General features: G+C 38.9%; 1 protein-coding gene across 1 annotated transcript in view; it reads right to left on the bottom strand.

Annotated features, from left to right (window-relative positions):
• Positions 1 to 17,226, bottom strand: part of ANTXRL (ANTXR like) — a 50,207-nt gene that overhangs the window by 12,573 nt on the left and 20,408 nt on the right. Inside the window, exons 10-16 of the mRNA XM_088139387.1 lie at positions 17,100 to 17,198; positions 16,017 to 16,086; positions 14,242 to 14,320; positions 7,587 to 7,682; positions 4,982 to 5,020; positions 3,483 to 3,581; positions 491 to 658 (exon numbers count right to left, since the gene is read on the bottom strand). Of these exons, the coding sequence (XP_087995513.1) occupies positions 491 to 658; positions 3,483 to 3,581; positions 4,982 to 5,020; positions 7,587 to 7,682; positions 14,242 to 14,320; positions 16,017 to 16,086; positions 17,100 to 17,198 (650 nt within the window). The remainder of the gene's footprint in view (positions 1 to 490; positions 659 to 3,482; positions 3,582 to 4,981; positions 5,021 to 7,586; positions 7,683 to 14,241; positions 14,321 to 16,016; positions 16,087 to 17,099; positions 17,199 to 17,226) is intronic.

The raw sequence follows: 17,226 nt of genomic DNA on the forward strand, positions 1-17,226 counted from the left end.
TCAGGCTCACGTAACTGTCCTTACCCAGAAAAGATCAGGAAAAAAAACCCCTTACCTGCTTTATTTATTCTACCTCATAAAATCTAAGGTGGTTCTTAACTCTATTGGAAAATAGAGATTAGTTTTTCTTTTCTTTTATTTATTTATTTATTTATTTACACACACACGTATGTATGTACAATTTGTCATGGGGAGGCAATAAAGAGAGGGGGGATATTGGGATAAAACCAACAAGGTCTCTTCAGACTGTTTCCCTTTGCCTTTTAATAATGTATTCAAGAATCTCAATAAAAACAAAAAACACATTTTTATGTATAACTTTTTATAATCAGACTCTTGCAGCACTGTTGGCTTTAAAACACAGGGATCATCATTTGCTCAAGATTCTGTCTAGATGTGCATGACACAAGCAAGCCTTGGAAAAGGAGAGCAGGAGGTCATCCCTCATTTAGTTCCACAAGAGTTTGTCTGAAGTCCTTCCATAACTTACCTTTATGGGAGAATACCATGTCCTCTGAGAGGGCAACTTCTGCAGATGGTATTTCTTTGGCTTTGGCTCCCATGGCTCATATTCCTGTTCTGGTAATTTGATGATGGCGTTCTTTGGCTTCTCTAGTTTTGCTCCTTCCTCTGTTGATCCTTTGTCACCCCATTTTACCTGAGTGCAGTAGGACATAAGTAAATTGTAGCTTCTTCCCAGCAGTTGGAAGAGCAGTTGCATGGGGGGGGGGGGGAGAGGGCTCACTTTGACTGGAAAGCATAGTCAAATGAATGATCACAGACTTTTATATTTCACTGCCACTTGACTCTACCATTCAGTTTTATATTGTCTTGCTGTGTTGACCCTCTTTTAGGTGTTCAATTAAGGAAAATCCAATTCTCACCAGTTAGACCCATGCTTCCTTTCCCTGTATGTCCTGAGAAAAGGAAAAGTAATGTGTACAAATGGATTTTAAAAAAATAATAAACTTCTGTTCTCTGGGTGTCATGGAAGATTTTTTATTCACCAAGATGGCTTCTCTCCTGCCATGCATTGGTAGGATGCATTTTAAATTTCCTCTAGTTACAGGGACAATCCTATTACCAGATCAGACCAGGAAAGTAAATCCCTCAGTTCCTCCCTGTAACCCCATCCTGCAAAAATGCCATGCAGCGAATACTCCAACTCTGCAAATAAAAAAAAAAGAAAAGACTATCTATAAGGGTTTGGGGGATGGTGGAAAAGTAACCAGACCAAATTAAAAAAAAGGGGGGAGAACAATATCATGTGATATTCATCTCCCAAATTTGCACCAAATAATACATCCCTGATTCAGGAAGAATCATCAGGTAGAGTGCTTGTTTTTTGGGGGGGGGGGGCTTTCTCTTTTGCCTTGTGGAGGGCTTTCCAGAAATCAGGATGCAACAAAAATGATTCTTAAGAGAGGACTACAAGAACTAGGCATTCTATGATATCACTGTTTGTAATACCCTGCATCCGAAATCTGCAGAATTTCTCCAAAGAAAACCAATGTTGTAGGGTTTTTTAAAAGTACACCTAGTCATACACTTGCCAATGTCCTCACTCAGAAAGTTACCTTTAAAAGCATCTACTTATTTAAAAGAGTTTGATGCAGTGGATTTTTCACAGTCTTAGACTGGATGCTTGGGGATGAGAAATTATTGTCAAACAACTTTCTCGGAAGTAATAAATGATGCCTAACTAGTTATAGGTTGATAAAAAAGAATGAAGTATTTTGTGGACATTCAGCTAAATTCTGACCAAAATATTTCTTTTCTTGGTTTTCAGCACAAGCAATTCCAAAATGAAAGTTGATAATATCCAATTTAACCCCAAAATAACTTTTCAAAATGCTTGGAGAAAGGGAAATTCAATAGAACCACCCTTCTATAAAAGTGTTTGAAAGGGGGCTGAGAAGAAACAGACCTCTTTCTTGACATCCTAGGTTGGAAAGGCCCATTGGACTCAAGTATCTAGAATATAGATAGCTTTCCAAAGGTGAGATTCTTCCTTTCTTCTGTATATCACTTGAAAAGAGTTGTTCAAATAATGCTACAGGCCTAGCATTATTTGATTCTAGACATCTTTCTAGATGTCAGCAGTGCTTTATAGGCTCTTTCAGCTCAGTTATAATGCTTTACTTTGGCTGTCAGTAAGATTTTTGGCATGGATAAAAGATTGGACTTTGTGGAAGAAGCTCTTTCTGAGAAGTAGCTTTCAACAGTTTCTTCTTAATCCTCCTTATAAGAATTAAGTACACTTTAGCAAGCAAGGAGGTTGACTCTACTCTCCCCATCTTTCAACTGCCGTGACAGCAGAAAGAGAGAATTTATAGAGGCCAGTGAGCTAATTTTTTTGCTAACCAGCTTGTTCCATGAGTGGGTGTACATATGAACTTTGAAAAAAGAACTTCCTTTTGTGAGTTGCAAAAAGGTCCCAAATTGTCTGACATAAACATGTCATTATCTGTTGAGAAATCTGAATGCTACGTTTCCATTTTGTCTCCTGCATGGATGTTCTGTAAGTCAATCTGCTACTTAGCTTACATTCCCTAATAGCAAGAAAATGATATCCTGCACACTATAATAATTCTGTAGTTTCCTTGTCAAGAGATCCAAATCTTGTTCCACTTGGTTGGCTGACAAAGGCCTTTACCAAGTTATTGTACATCCTAACAAAAATACTTTCTTGCAAAGTTATCTCCAAATTCTTGCAAGACTAATTTCATTAGCCATTTTCAGCCAGTTTATGCTTCTGTTAAGTTCCATTTTGATGCCTGAACCACTCTGTTATTTAAAGACTCCCCATTAGGGTATTATTCATAATAATGATTCCGTCTTGCTCTTCCTGACTCGTCTTTTACCAATTCAACAGTCCAGGAGGAATGGGAATCTGAAGGCAGATCTGGTTTGCTATTTGGGAAGGAGAACTCTGTAGCTGTTAGATGTGGAATACAGACAGATCCTGGCAGGACATCATAATGCCCATGAGCCTTGTTAGGACATGAGATCTGATTGTATCTCTGCACGAAGTGAGTTGGCCATACTGATGGTCTTCAGCTGTCTGTCAAAAATGAAAAACATAAGAAACATGGCAGGTCTGCTCTGATTTCACTTTGATAAGTGTATCATCTAGAAAAACATGGAGGAAAATTCTCTTGTAAGACTCATACACACAGAGAAACACACACATATACGCTAAACACTTCAAACTACTCCCAAAATCTGAAGTCTTCTGGAACAAACAAAAAGGGCAGAGCTTGCAGCACAAAACCACAACACTACTGTTACCAGAATGACAGAAACAAGCAAGGTCCTCAGGACACCCATGAGTAGCACCAAAGAAATATACAAGAGACCATCAGTCTGAGGTTCACAACTCTTTCTAGAATGTCATCTTTTATGATATTTTAAAAACTGTTAATCAACTATTTATTTTTTCTGTAATTAATAATTTGATGAATGAAAAACAATCTCAATACCTCCATTCTTTTGATCCCACCAACACCTCTCCCTCCATAATAAGATGCATCTACTGTAGGCCACTTTTTTTTTGGCGTCCCATCTTCATCTTCTGATTCCTGAGGACAAGCAGAAAAAGGGTGGGTGGGAAGGAAAGAGAAAGTGACTGTCAGAGAAAAAGCTTGGGTTTGGTCAAGAAGCAGATAATCTGGGAACTTGGCTTTGCATGCCTATGTTTCATAACCTGGAAGAAAGCAGTGGACCTGTTTTTCAGGTTGCAGCTTCTTTTAAGAATATTTTTTTTAAAAGAGAGAAGTTTCTTGCCTTTGTCTATTTATCACAATAAAAGATCAATGGATCAATCCATTTGGATTCTAAAGAACAAAACTTTTCATTCTAGCTACAGATTCTGCTACCTTCCCAATATTCAGTATAAGAATACATATTAGTATATAATTAACATATCAGTAATTTTAGTACTATTAGTACTACATATACTTTTGTTCTCTATATGTTTCTTTCATCATAAAGAAACCATAGGAAGTGAGCCACAGGAATCTGGAACTGTACAATTCCCACAGTTTGGCCAGCATAAGGCCTGAAACTCATTACAGAGAAAAAAATTGAGGATACATTTTGAAATGAGATCTCTACATACTGCAGCCAAATCTAAATATTTAAATGGTGAAAAGTTATAAAGGTTTTTTTTGTCAATTCCAATACATCAAATTTGGTTTGCACCATTTAAGTCTCATTTAATTGATTTCAATATGAGATTCCAAACTACACATTATTTTAGTAATATAGTTAGCATCTTATCTTAAAAAAATTCTTTATACTACAATAAAAGCAGTGGGGACATCATTTGAATTGGCTCCTAAGAGAGTTTTAACTCTTGGAGACTGGAAAGTTTACTCTTTTGCCTCCTGCTAGAGAGAGCTGCTGCCTCTCTAGATATTCACCTGGTATCCTGATTTGTGATGATCTGTAAATGCCAAAATCTACAATTCAGAAGGGGGATCAAATAACTTACTGCCTTCTACTGTTAGACCCATTTTTTCTAATGGTGTTTGCTATCTCCCCATGCAGTACAGTGGAATAATTCTATTTTTAGAACAGTTAGAGAAGGATGGAGTTATAGCCATCAGCCAATGAAGAGCTGTACCATCACAAGGACGGGAGGGAGGGAATCCACCTTGCCAAGATACAAATCTTGGAAGAATTTCAACCCAGCAAATCACTAAGATGCCTGTTAACCTAACTTGCTGCCTGCAAAACAAGCAACAAATTTTGCATCTAATTTTTTTCCGTGCTTCTAATAATATTGGGATTAGTTTATGATAAATATCAAATATCCTAAAACAGTGTATATTGAAATTTACATAAGAAAGGTAACTTAAGAGATAAAATAGTTCAAATGGACTTCTTCTTTTTTTTTTTTTTTTTTTTTACAGACAGAGAGAATCTCTATCCAACCAGCTTCAGAAACTCTTGGCTCCTTGAGCAATGAGATACTTACAGGATCTAGAGGAGGTGGAGGTGGAGGTTCCTTTATGACCTGAAACACAGACTGAAGTCACTGCCTGTATGAGTAAATGAGTAAAACTCTTTACTCATTAAAATATATTAAAATAATCTCCTACATTTTTTTCAGGAGAAGCAATGTTGCTTAAAGCTTCAATAGTTATTAATTATTGCAAACATGTCACCAATTGGCTCATCCACTCATTTTTTAACTTTCTATTACAGGTTGTGGACATGAAGTTTGTGTAGTTTTCTGATTTATACTACTATAACTACAGGAATCAAAATGCAAATGCAGTGATGAGAAATGTGTGCATCTATGATGTAAAATATGCACATGGGTCAGGAAACCTAAAACTTTCCAGATGTCTCAGAATAGAATTCCCATAATTGCTTTTCATTGGTCATTCTAGCTGGGGCTGATGGGAGTTGATTTAACTTCCTGAATGGCACCAGATTGTATACTCACGTGCAACAGTAACTCAACAATCTATCTCCATATTAAGGAATATAGCTTATTAAGCTATTAAGCTATGAAGTAAATGTTTTCATTTGTTTAACATACCGTGATTGTAAAAGTTCTAAGGAAAATAATAGCATAACCACTGATCATATCCGTTAACATAATATTTAAAAACATGGAAAATGTCTTAGCATCTTTTACTTCCAAAACACTTGACACAGTTCAGAAAATACTTCACTTTAATCCTTAAAAATGTACTAAAGGGTTATCCTTTGAAATTTTATAAAGCCTTCATATATACAAAGCTGCACTTAAAAGCTAAAGCAGAATGCTGAAAATGCTTTCATAACTTATGATCTTCAGATTTTAGTGGAGAGTTTTACACTGCACCTTTAAACTGTAAATATACTTAGTAGAATCAAAAACTTCTATTTAATAACCCATTAAATACTGGTACGTAGGAACATATTTTCTTACTTCTACCAATTATTACAAGGAGACTGAACATTTCAGCAATCTCGTGTCTTACTACCAGCAGTAACATTAACCCATGCCTATTGGCTTTTTTTTCCAAAGGGAAAAACTATTTCTGGGTAAAATGCCAAATTCTTGGAAGGATGCAAAATTACTCCTGATCCAGACAGAGATTAGGAGAGGTCCAAATAGGTTTTCATCAGCTACCTTGAGCAATGCAATATAACATTTATAATGCCAATGTGATAATTTATTGGAAGCAAGTCATTTATAAAAACCAATTATTAATTTTATTGGCTGATGCAACTCAGGGAAAAACCAAGGCAGCAATTCTGGATGCTGGAAAAGGTTTTGATTCAACAGAGTGAAATCATTTCAATGCAATAGTTAAAAAAATTATATAGTGGATTAATTTTATTTATCCAAATCCACACACTGAACTTCAGATAAGTGGCACTGCTCCTCAGGATAGACAACTTTTTTCCTTAAGGGGATTTAGTGGTTTGGGCAGTTTAGAGTTCTTTGCAGAAGCTTAATCCAGCTACTTTATCTCCCCTTTCTTCACTAAAGAGATTGTACTCCTAAAAGTAACTGATTTGCTGATAAATTTCATGAGTGTTAACTTGGTGGACTCTGCAGGAGTCAGAAAGGAGAAGAATTGGAAAATCAATAAAACATAGATTCCAGCTTTAGGCCACACCAGGATTAAACAGCTTTTATCTAATGAAAAAGAATCTGCAGCAGCCTTACCAGAAAGAATGCCTAGAAGTAGCCTGGCTCAAAACCAGCCCATTCAGGAACCAGCTCCCTTAGAATTCTCCAAAATAAACTGACCAGAAGTCCACTTACACAAGGAGCCAGTCAGCAGCCAGATTCAAAGACAGACCAATCAGGAACCGGTCCTCTTAGAATTTCTTCAAAATTAACCAATCATATGAGAAACCAACCAAGAACCAGCTTTCTTGGACTCCTGTGATGTGGACCAATCAGAGAACAGCTTCCCAGCTTCATATACAAGAGCCCAGTCAGCCCATTTCAATTGCCTGTGAGTTGCCAAGAGGTACATCACAAAGCAGCTCATTCTGCCTCTGAAGATGCTAGCCACAGCTGATGAAATGTAATGACAAAATAAAACTATACCGTGGCCATTCAGCCCCCAAACTCCACTGTTTCAAAAGAAGAAATTAGTAATGCCTAACTACCTCTTTTTGATTTAGCTTAGCTGTCCTGAATTAATTAGGGATGCTCTCTGGCCAGGGTTGCCAATGTTCATTGGTCCAAATCTTGCAATTTTAGAAGCTGCATATTTACCATTTATCCTGTTTTCATTTATTTAAAGGAAGTTCTATATTCACAGCATAGAAATTTTATTTATTAATTTGTTTAGATTGTTCTCAGGCTATACCTTAATTGTAGTTCCTGAAAAACAAGCTGAGCTTAAGCCATGGCTGTAAAACCAATTTAAAAATAAGTGAGCCTGCCTCAGAATGGAAAAAAGCTTCACTTCCTAAATGTTGGATATCAGTCTGCTGTCCAAAGGCCTTGAAACAAAAGAAGCAGCTGAAGATCCCTCTGACTGGGCAAGGTGCCTAAATTGACCCCTCTTCTGAGCTTTCAATATCCCTGTCAGCCAATGTCTGCTTTGAACACAACCGGCACTTACCAATGTGCAGCAGAGTGGCCAAAACCACCAAAGGAGTGTTAAAGCCAAAAGCAGGAACAGAATCAACAGTGCAATGAAAAGGATGGTCCCGTGAAGCTGGAAGGCAAGGGGAAGATTCAGAATCTAATTAGATACTTTTAATTAAAAGTATGGCCTTTGATGAAAGCTAGAGCTCCTCCAAAGTAAAGTAGGTCACAAAAGTCATACACACATACAGTGGGGCAAAAAAGTATTTAGTCAGCCACCAATTGTGCAAGTTCTCCCACTTAAAAAGATGAGAGAGACCTGTAATTTTCATCATAGGTATACCTCAACTATGAGAGACAAAATGGGAAAGAAAATCCAGAAAATCACATTGTCTGATTTTTAACGAATTTATTTGCAAATCATGGTGGAAAATAAGTATTTGGTCACCTACAAACAAGCAAGATGTCTGGCTCTCACAGACCTGTAACTACTTCTTTAAGAGACTCCTCTGTCTTCCATTTGTTACCTGTAGTAATGGCACATGTTTGACCTTGTTATCAGTATAAAAGACACCTGTCCACAACCTCAAACAGTCACACTCCAAACTCCACTATGGCCAAGACCAAAGAGCTGTCGAAGGATACCAGAAACAAAATTGTAGACCTGCACCAGGCTGGGAAGACTGAATCTGCAATAGGCAAGCAGCTTGGTGTGAAGAAATCAACTGTGGGAGCAATAATTAGAAAATGGAAGACATACAAGACCAATGATAATCTCCCTCGATCTGGGGCTCCACGCAAGATCTCACCCCGTGGGGTCAAAATGATCACAAGAAAGGTGAGCAAAAATCCCAGAACCACACGGGGGGACCTAGTGAATGACCTGCAGAGAGCTGGGACCAAAGTAACAAAGGCTACCATCAGTAACACACTACGCTGCCAGGGACTCAAATCCTGCAGTGCCAGACGTGTCCCCCTGCTTAAGCCAGTACATGTCCAGGCCCGTCTGAAGTTTGCTAGAGAGCATTTGGATGATCCAGAAGAGGATTGTGAAAATGTCATATGGTCAGATGAAACCAAAGTAGAACATTTTGGTCTAAACTCAACTCGTTGTGTTTGGAGGAGAGAGAATGCTGAGTTGCATCCAAAGAACACCATACCTACTGTGAAGCATGGGGGTGGAAACATCATGCTTTGGGGCTGTTTTTCTGCCAAGGGACCAGAACGACTGATCCGTGTAAAGGAAAGAATGAATGGGGCCATGTATCATGAGATTTTGTGTGAACACCTCCTTCCATCAGCAAGAGCATTGAAGATGAAACGTGGCTGGGTCTTTCAGCATGACAATGATCCCAAACACACCAGGCGGGCAACAAAGGAGTGGCTTTGTAAGAAGCATTTCAAGGTCCTGGAGTGGCCTAGCCAGTCTCCAGATCTCAACCCCATGGAAAACCTTTGGAGGGAGTTGAAAGTCCGTGTTGCCCAGCGACAGCCCCAAAACATCACTGCTCTAGAGGAGATCTGCATGGAGGAATGGGCCAAAATACCAGCAACAGTGTGTGAAAACCTTGTGAAGACTTACAGAAAACGTTTGACTTCTGTCATTGCCAACAAAGGATATATAACAAAGTATTGAGATGAACTTTTGATATTGACCAAATACTTATTTTCCACCATGATTTGCAAATAAATTCGTTAAAAATCAGACAATGTGATTTTCTGGATTTTTTTCCCCATTTTGTCTCTCATAGTTGAGGTATACCTATGATGAAAATTACAGGCTTCTCTCATCTTTTTAAGTGGGAGAACTTGCACAATTGGTGGCTGACTAAATACTTTTTTGCCCCACTTTTGTTGCACTTCTGCCATTTTCTCTGGCCTACTTTGAGTGGCTCTGCTTTTCATTAACCAAATAATAGCAGCCTCTTCTGAGATTTTTGGGAATTAATCAAAGCCTGGTCCCTTGATTCCCAAGAGATCCCCCCTCAATGACAGCTGTGGTAAATAACACTTCATTGTTTTATATTCAGCTTTTGATATTCAGCTTTGGTGCTTGGTAATGCAACAATATTTCGTCTTAGGAGTGTATCCCTACGGTTCTCATGAAGTAATTTTGTCTTATTTTTCTATTGCAGCTGGTAGAAAAAGCCTAGAGAAGTTAACATGCTCAGCAGACAAATGAAATCTTGGTCCACTACTGACTTTACAACTTGGCTTATGTGATTTAGAGAGGAGTGAAATTTATTCTATCTTTAATTTAAATTAAGATAAAGATGGATAAGTAAATGGGTGAAATTTTTCAATAAAATATGGGGTGTTGGAGGCTTGTAGATACTGCTTCTCAGTAGCCCTCCTTGTCCTGCTTCCATGAAAACTGAGTTATACTGAAAAGCCTATGATGAGTGATAGGACACCTAGTTTATTTTTTTTAATGGTGGCTTTGGTTTTATATTTTATAATTATACACACACACACACACAGTACTATGCAAAAGTTTTAGGCAGGTGTGAAAAAATACTGTAAAGTAAGAATGCTTTCAAAAATATATATTTGTTTATGTTTATCAATTTACAAAATGCAAAGTGAGCGAACAGAAGAAAAATCTAAATCAAATCAATATTTGATGTGACTACCCTTTGGCTTCAAACCAGCATCAATTCTTACACTTGCACACTTTGTACACTTGCACAAAGTCAGGGATCTTGTAGGATTAGAGTCAGGTATATGATTAACCAATTATACCAAGCAGGTGGTAATGATCATCAATTTCATATGTAGGTTGAAACACAGTCATTAACTGAAACAGAAACAGCTGTGTAGTAGGAGGCTTAAAACTGGGTGAGGAACAGCCAAACTCTGCTACTAAGGTGAGACAGTTTCATGTCCCTGTCATATACCATGGCAAGACTGAGCACAGCAACAAGACACAAAGTAGTTATACTGCATCAGCAAGGTCTCTCCCAGGCAAAAATTTCAAAGCAGACTGGGGTTTCAAGATGTGCTGTTCAAGCTCTTTTGAAGAAGCACAAAGAAACGGGCAACGCTGAGGACCATAGACGCAGTGGTCGGCCAAGGAAACTTAATGCAGCAGATGAAAGACACACCATACTTACTTCCCTTTGACACTGGAAGATGTCCAGCAGTGCCATCAGCACAGAACTGGGGGAAACCAGTGGGATCCAGGTACCCCCATCTGTTGTCTGGAGAAGTCTGGCCAGAAGTGGTCTTCATGGAAGAACTGTGGCCAGAAAGCCATACCTCTGACGTGGAAACAAGGCTAAACTATGCACGAAAGGCTAAACTATGGCTAAACAAGGCTAAACTATGCACGAAAACATAGGAACTGGGGTGCAGAAAAATGGCAGCAGGCGCTCTAGACTGATGATTTAAAGTGTGAAATATTTGGCTGTTTGTTCGCCGAAGGGCTGGAGAGTGGTACAATAATGAGTGTCTGCAGGCAACAGTGAAGCATGGTGGAGGTTCCTTGCAAGTTTGGGGCTATATTTCTGCAAATGGAGATGGAGATTTGGTCAGGATCAATGGTGTCCTCAATGCTGAGAAATACAGGCAGATACTTATCCATCATGCCATACCATCAGGGAAGCGTGTGATTGGCCCCAAATTTATTCTGCAGCAGGACATTGACCCCAAACATACAGCCAATGTCATTAAGAACTATCTTCAGCGTAAAGAAGAACAAGGACTCCTGGAAGTGATGGTTTGGCCCCCACAGAGCCCTGATCTCAACATCATCGGGTCTGTCTGGGATTACATGAAGAGACAGAAGGATTTGAGGCAGCCTACATCCACAGGAGATCTGTGGTTAGTTCTCCATGATGTTTGGAACAACCTACCTGCCAAATTCCTTCAAAAACCGTGTACAAGTGTACCTAGAAGAATTGATGCTGTTTTGAAGACAAAGGGTGGTCACACCAAATATTGATTTGATTTGGGTATTTCTTCTGTTTGCTCACTTTGCATTTTGTAAATTGATAAATGTAAACAATTACAATATATATTTTTGAAAGCATTCTTACTTTACAGCATTTTTTCACACCTGCCTAAAACTTTTGCCCAGTACTGTACACCGTGTGCACAATTATTAGGCAAGTGAGTATTTTGACCATACCATCATTTTTATGCATATTTTCCACCTCCAAGCTGTAGAAACCTGAATGCTTATTGGATATAAGCATATCAGGTGATGTGTATTTGTGTAATGAGGGAAGGTGTGACCTAAGGAGATCAACACCCTATATCAAGCTGTGCATAATTATTAGGCAGCTTCTTTTCCTCAGGCAAAATGGGCCAAAAAAGAGATTTAACTGACTCTGACAAGTCAAAAATTGTAAAAAGTCTTTCAGAGGGATGCAGCACTCTTGAAATTGCTAAGATATTGGGGCATGACCACAGAACCATCAAACGTTTTGTTGCAAATAGTCAACAGGGTTGCAAGAAACGCGTTGAGAAAAAAAGACACAAATTAACTGCCAAAGATTTGAGAAGAATCAAATGTGAAGCTAGCAGGAACTCATTATCCTCCAGTGCTGTCATATTCCAGAACTGCAACCTACCTGGAGTGCCCAGAAGTACAAGGTGTTCAGTGCTCAGAGACATGGCGAGGTAAGGAAGGCTGAAACTCAACCACCACTGAACAAGACACATACGTTGAAACGGCAAGACTGGGCCAAGAAAGATCTGAAAACAGATTTTTCAAAGGTTTTATGGATTGATGAGATGAGAGTGACTCTTGACGGACCAGATGGATGGACCCGTGCCTGGATCAGTAACGGGCACAGAGCTCCACTTCGACTCAGACACCAGCAAGGTGGAGGTGGGGTACTGGTATGGGCTGGTATTATTACAGATGAGCTAGTTGGACCTTTTCAGGTTGAAGATGGACTCAAAATCAACTCCCAAACCTCCTGACACTTTCTTCAAGCAGCAGTATAGGAAAAATTCTGCATCTTTCAAGAAGACCATGATGTTTATGCAGGACAATGCTCCATCACATGCATCCAAGTACTCTACTGTGTGGCTAGCCAATAAAGGCCTCAAAGATGAAAAAATAATGACATGGCCCCTTTCCTCACCTGACCTAAACCCTATTGAGAACTTGTGGGCCCTTCTTAAACGGGAGATTTACGGTGAAGGAAAACAGTACACCTCCCTGAACAGTGTCTGGGAGGCTGTGGTTGCTGCTGCACAAAAAGTTGATTGTCAACAGATCAAGAAACTGACAGATTCCATGAATGGAAGGCTTATGACTTATTGCAAAGAAGGGTGGCTATATTGGTCACTGATTTTTTGTTTCAAATGTCAGAAATGCTTATTTGTAAATTTTGAGTTGTTTGTTCATTCTCATTTTAACAGATGAAAATAAATGAGTGAGATGGGGGAATTTTCATTTTTCATTTAGTTGCATAATAATTCTGCACACTAATAGTTGTCCAATAATTGTGCACACATAGATATGCTCCTAAGAAAGCCAAAACCTCACTTTTACTCTCTTAAATATTCAGGTTTGAGGTTTATTAACATTTTGGATTGACCAAGAGCACTGTAGTTGTTCAATAATGAAATTCATCCTCAAAAATACAACTTGCCTAATAATTGTGCACGCAGTGTATATATATTGTTTCTATCATGGACATTCTATTTTAATGTTTGTGTTGTAATTACTGTAAACTGCTGGGAATCTTACAATAGTGGAAGGTATAAATATAAGTAAAATAAATAAAAAGCATAAAATCTCATTTGTATTTAATGGATATTCTGCTCTGGCCTAATTGGTTTGTTAAACTGAGGGCTTATAGAATCATCTGCAGATTCAGTAGAACACATAACTGTAGTGAAGACTTTCACTCTAAAATTATTTCACAAAAAAGAGATTTCAAACAAATGAACAAACAACACTGTAATAAGCCACAAAGATCAGTGCGATGAGATAGGAAAGGAACCTCAATATACAGATCATCAAGATGATAAAATTTCTGGAAGAAAATAAATACTAGCTGGTTTCAAATGAGAAGAGTGGGTTAGAGACACTTACTGTGTAAGAAACAAGAACAGATTCAGTTAAGGTGAGTTAAAGTCATTTCCAGGTGGGGAAAGAGAGGAGAAAATGAACTGGATAGTGTCGCAAAATGATACGAAATAAGCATAAGAATACGAAAAGTAGAACAAGATGCAAATGTGTGTTTGGAATCCTCTCCTTGGGCATTCACCCTTTAGATGTGGGGTTTGTTCTGAGTGGTTCTCCCCAAAAGAAGAGTTTGCCATGAGGGAAAATGGCATGGTCTAGCAGCTAGCTGAGCAAAAAGGATCACTAACTTTGGGACCTCTTCTCTCAGCTGGAGGACTGTGAGACATGAGGCTGCCCTTGAAGGGTGTGGAAAATGGCAGCTGGTGCAGAGAGCAGCATGGCCATTTTAGAAGAAATCGACTATTGAACTTTTGCTTTCATGTAAACTGATGAAGGGTTTCCCCAGTGCTAGTCCAACACCTTAACCCCTCTACCAGCCTGGAATTATGCAGGAGGGGCACATTTGCTTCCTGTGGACGACAGGAGCACATACCAATTTCTTGAACTTGGTCTTCACTTCATGTTGGATATTTTAAAGTGCACATAAAGTGCAGTGCAATCTCCCCCTTCCACCACTCCCAGTTTCAGCATGGTTCATACTTACACAGTTGGTGCTGGTAACGCTGACTGCACTTGTGATAAATGTTAGCCCATTGTTCATACTGACTTGCAGGAAAATCACCCTGAAGTATCAACAGAGACATTTGTTAAAAGAACAGCCCATCCCATAATGCAGCTTAAGAAATACTCAAGCCAAAGAATTTTCTCTGTTTGGCCATTTTAGTTTTCACTGTTTACTATCAAACTCTGAGGATCCAACAATGTACTTGGATTTACAAACAGCTTTTGACAAAATTCTTCATCATAAGCTTCTGGGTAGGCTTAAAAGTAATCAAACAGGAAGCTCTTTTATGGATATATACGGATTACAGAACAGGAAGCAGAAAGTAAAGGGATAAACAGACGTTTCTCAAAGCACAGAGAAATAAGAGCTGGCACCCCATGAGAACATGTTCACTGGTTATATTTTTTATCTTCTCAGGGTTTCTCCTTTTTCTGTGTCTGGCCACTCTGAAATATGAATAACTAGTATTGGACACTGGAAGTACTGACTGGGAAAAGGGAGCAGCTACAACTATAAAAAGTGTAATTTCACCCAAGAGAAAATTAGGAAAGAGATTAAAAAAATAACAGGCCTACAGACTACATTTACAGTGTATCTATGTTTCACAACTATTCCTACATACAGCTCTTATAGTCCCTTCTCAAAAGACATTGTAGCAGCAAGAAGGATGCAAAAACAGTCACCAAAATAATTGGGAACCAGAGCAATTGAGGTTTTGATTTAAAAAGTAAGGGAGGACTATGACATCGGCATTTAAATTTATGCACAGTAAAAACAGATCAACAGCCATTCTCCTTTTCTCAAAATAATGTACAGTATTTAGAACTGGAGGTGATCTGGCAGAAAAAATAGTTTCTCACATATTGGATTAATGGATATACTTTACTGCCATAAAATACTGGGTGGAAACTAGCACAGGTGTCCTTAGACAGCTAGCCCTGCTGGCTCCCAAATGAGAGGGATTTTGCGCCTCAAGAGCCACTGTTTCGGCAGAGCCTGGAGACATCATCTGCATGCCTTTCTTGTATACTTTTCAGAGACATTTGGATGGCCTCTGTGAGAAACAGGATGAGACAGACCTTAGTTTAATTGAACAAGGCATTTTTTATGTTTGTCGACTTATAAAATGCTGCTCCATTGAGTAACAAAAGCAGGGATAATGGCCATGCTGTAAATTGAAAGGAGTGAGACAATTACACAACGGCTTGCTTTCTGTTAAAAGAGGAGTCAAGAACTTGTGGCCCCTCTGATTTTGCTCTCCTCACTTGCAATCAGAGTGGTCAGTAGCAAAGGATGCTGAGTGCCATTCAGTGACATCTGGAGAGCCCCAAGCTCTTCCACTCTGTACTAAAACTTAGTTTTTCTGTAGCCCAGCCCTATACCTGTTTACTCAGAATTATTTCCCAGATTCAAAAATATTCAATCCCTATTAAATCTGCACTAGATTTCCATTATGATTACTCCCTTTTTTTCCTTTTCTGCCCTGTATTTCTAAAATCTTTCTTTTGTTCACATAGTTCTATCTCTTCCTGGATTGAAACAAACAGTACTTTCTTGAATTAAGATAATTTGGCTTGTAATTTCCAATTTTCTTCATCTTTCTTCCCCTTAAAACTAAGCTTAGCAGGTACAGTCTACCTTGTGCAAGCAGTCAGGTCTCTGCCCTGGGTATATTCCTAGCAGGATTAAAGCAAAGAGCTTCTTAATTCTGAAATGAAAACTAATGTGTACAGACCAAATTATGATATACTCACTGTCCCACATCTTTTATTACTGGAGCAGGGCAGAGTAAATATGTATCTTGAACAATTGTTGGCTTTTCATCTGAAAAAAAGATAAGAAACAAAATACATCTTGCTTTGTATATAAACAGCCACACCAGGAACCCTAATAAAGGAAGAGGTTAGGCTAAAGGGGTAGGTTAAGATGCCTGCCGTGGCACAGTGGCCTTGATGTGGGGTGAGGGCCCAGAAGCATCAATGCCCGTAACAGCAATGCTAGTGGGAGTAGGAGCTCCTGGTAGATCTCACTCGCTTGCAAGGTAGCACAGAAAGGGGTAAAACTAAGGGTGATCGACAATAGGGATAAGAGTAATTAGGTCTCTGTAGACGTGAAAAAAGCCCAAGGAATTCCCAAAATCATTTTCAGAAGAAATCACTGGCAAATCACTTCTCTGTTGTTGCCAAGAAAATTATGCCCGTGGCTGAAACATTTAGATAAACTTGGGTGCTGGATAATGACACCCCCTGACCTGCCCCCAGGTTGGAAAGCACTCCTTTTTCTTGGAAATAATGGCAAACTTTACCAAGTACATCTGGATGATGTAGCCAGATCAAAGTCACAAGCAACTCCAGTCACTGATGGTGCTAGTATTGAAAAAGTTCTTTGTTTTACAAGGACACATACAACTGGAACATGGAATGTGAGACTACAGACTGCAAGTAGAACCAATCAACTGCTGTTGAGCAAAATAAAAGACCTATTGTCCCCTTGAGGAAACTCACATATTTTGGGTGTGTGATATAAACAGGTGATGGGCTAGAAATATCTCAATGCGTGACAAGACTGATGGATCACCTGAATATCCCTGAAAGCACTACGAACTGAGATACTATTTTCAGGGGCCGGGGGTCAACTAACTAATGGCATAGCTCTGCCCAGTGTCTTTTTGTTTCTCTGTAGTGTGGCTATGTTAAATGTGTGTTTGTGTGTGTGTTCTACTTGACATTCACAGAGCCAGAAGCTTCTGGAAGCCACCACTATGATGAAAATCATAGAAGTAGCCTTGTCACTTTGCCAGGACCATGACATTTTCTTCCATTGATTGGCCAACTTACTTAGAGTGATACTATTATTGATCTTGAAACTGCAGAGCACTTGATCAATATTCCTTGCATAGTAAAAGCCATTGCCTTTCACCACCACTTGGTAGGATTCTGTAAAGGTAGAATACTATGATGAGAA

This window comes from Python bivittatus, unplaced genomic scaffold, assembly GCF_059951505.1.
Source record: "Python bivittatus isolate LINGU-HERP-01145 unplaced genomic scaffold, Pbiv_v1 ctg000210_np1212, whole genome shotgun sequence".
Classification (NCBI taxonomy): Eukaryota; Metazoa; Chordata; class Lepidosauria; order Squamata; family Pythonidae; genus Python; species Python bivittatus.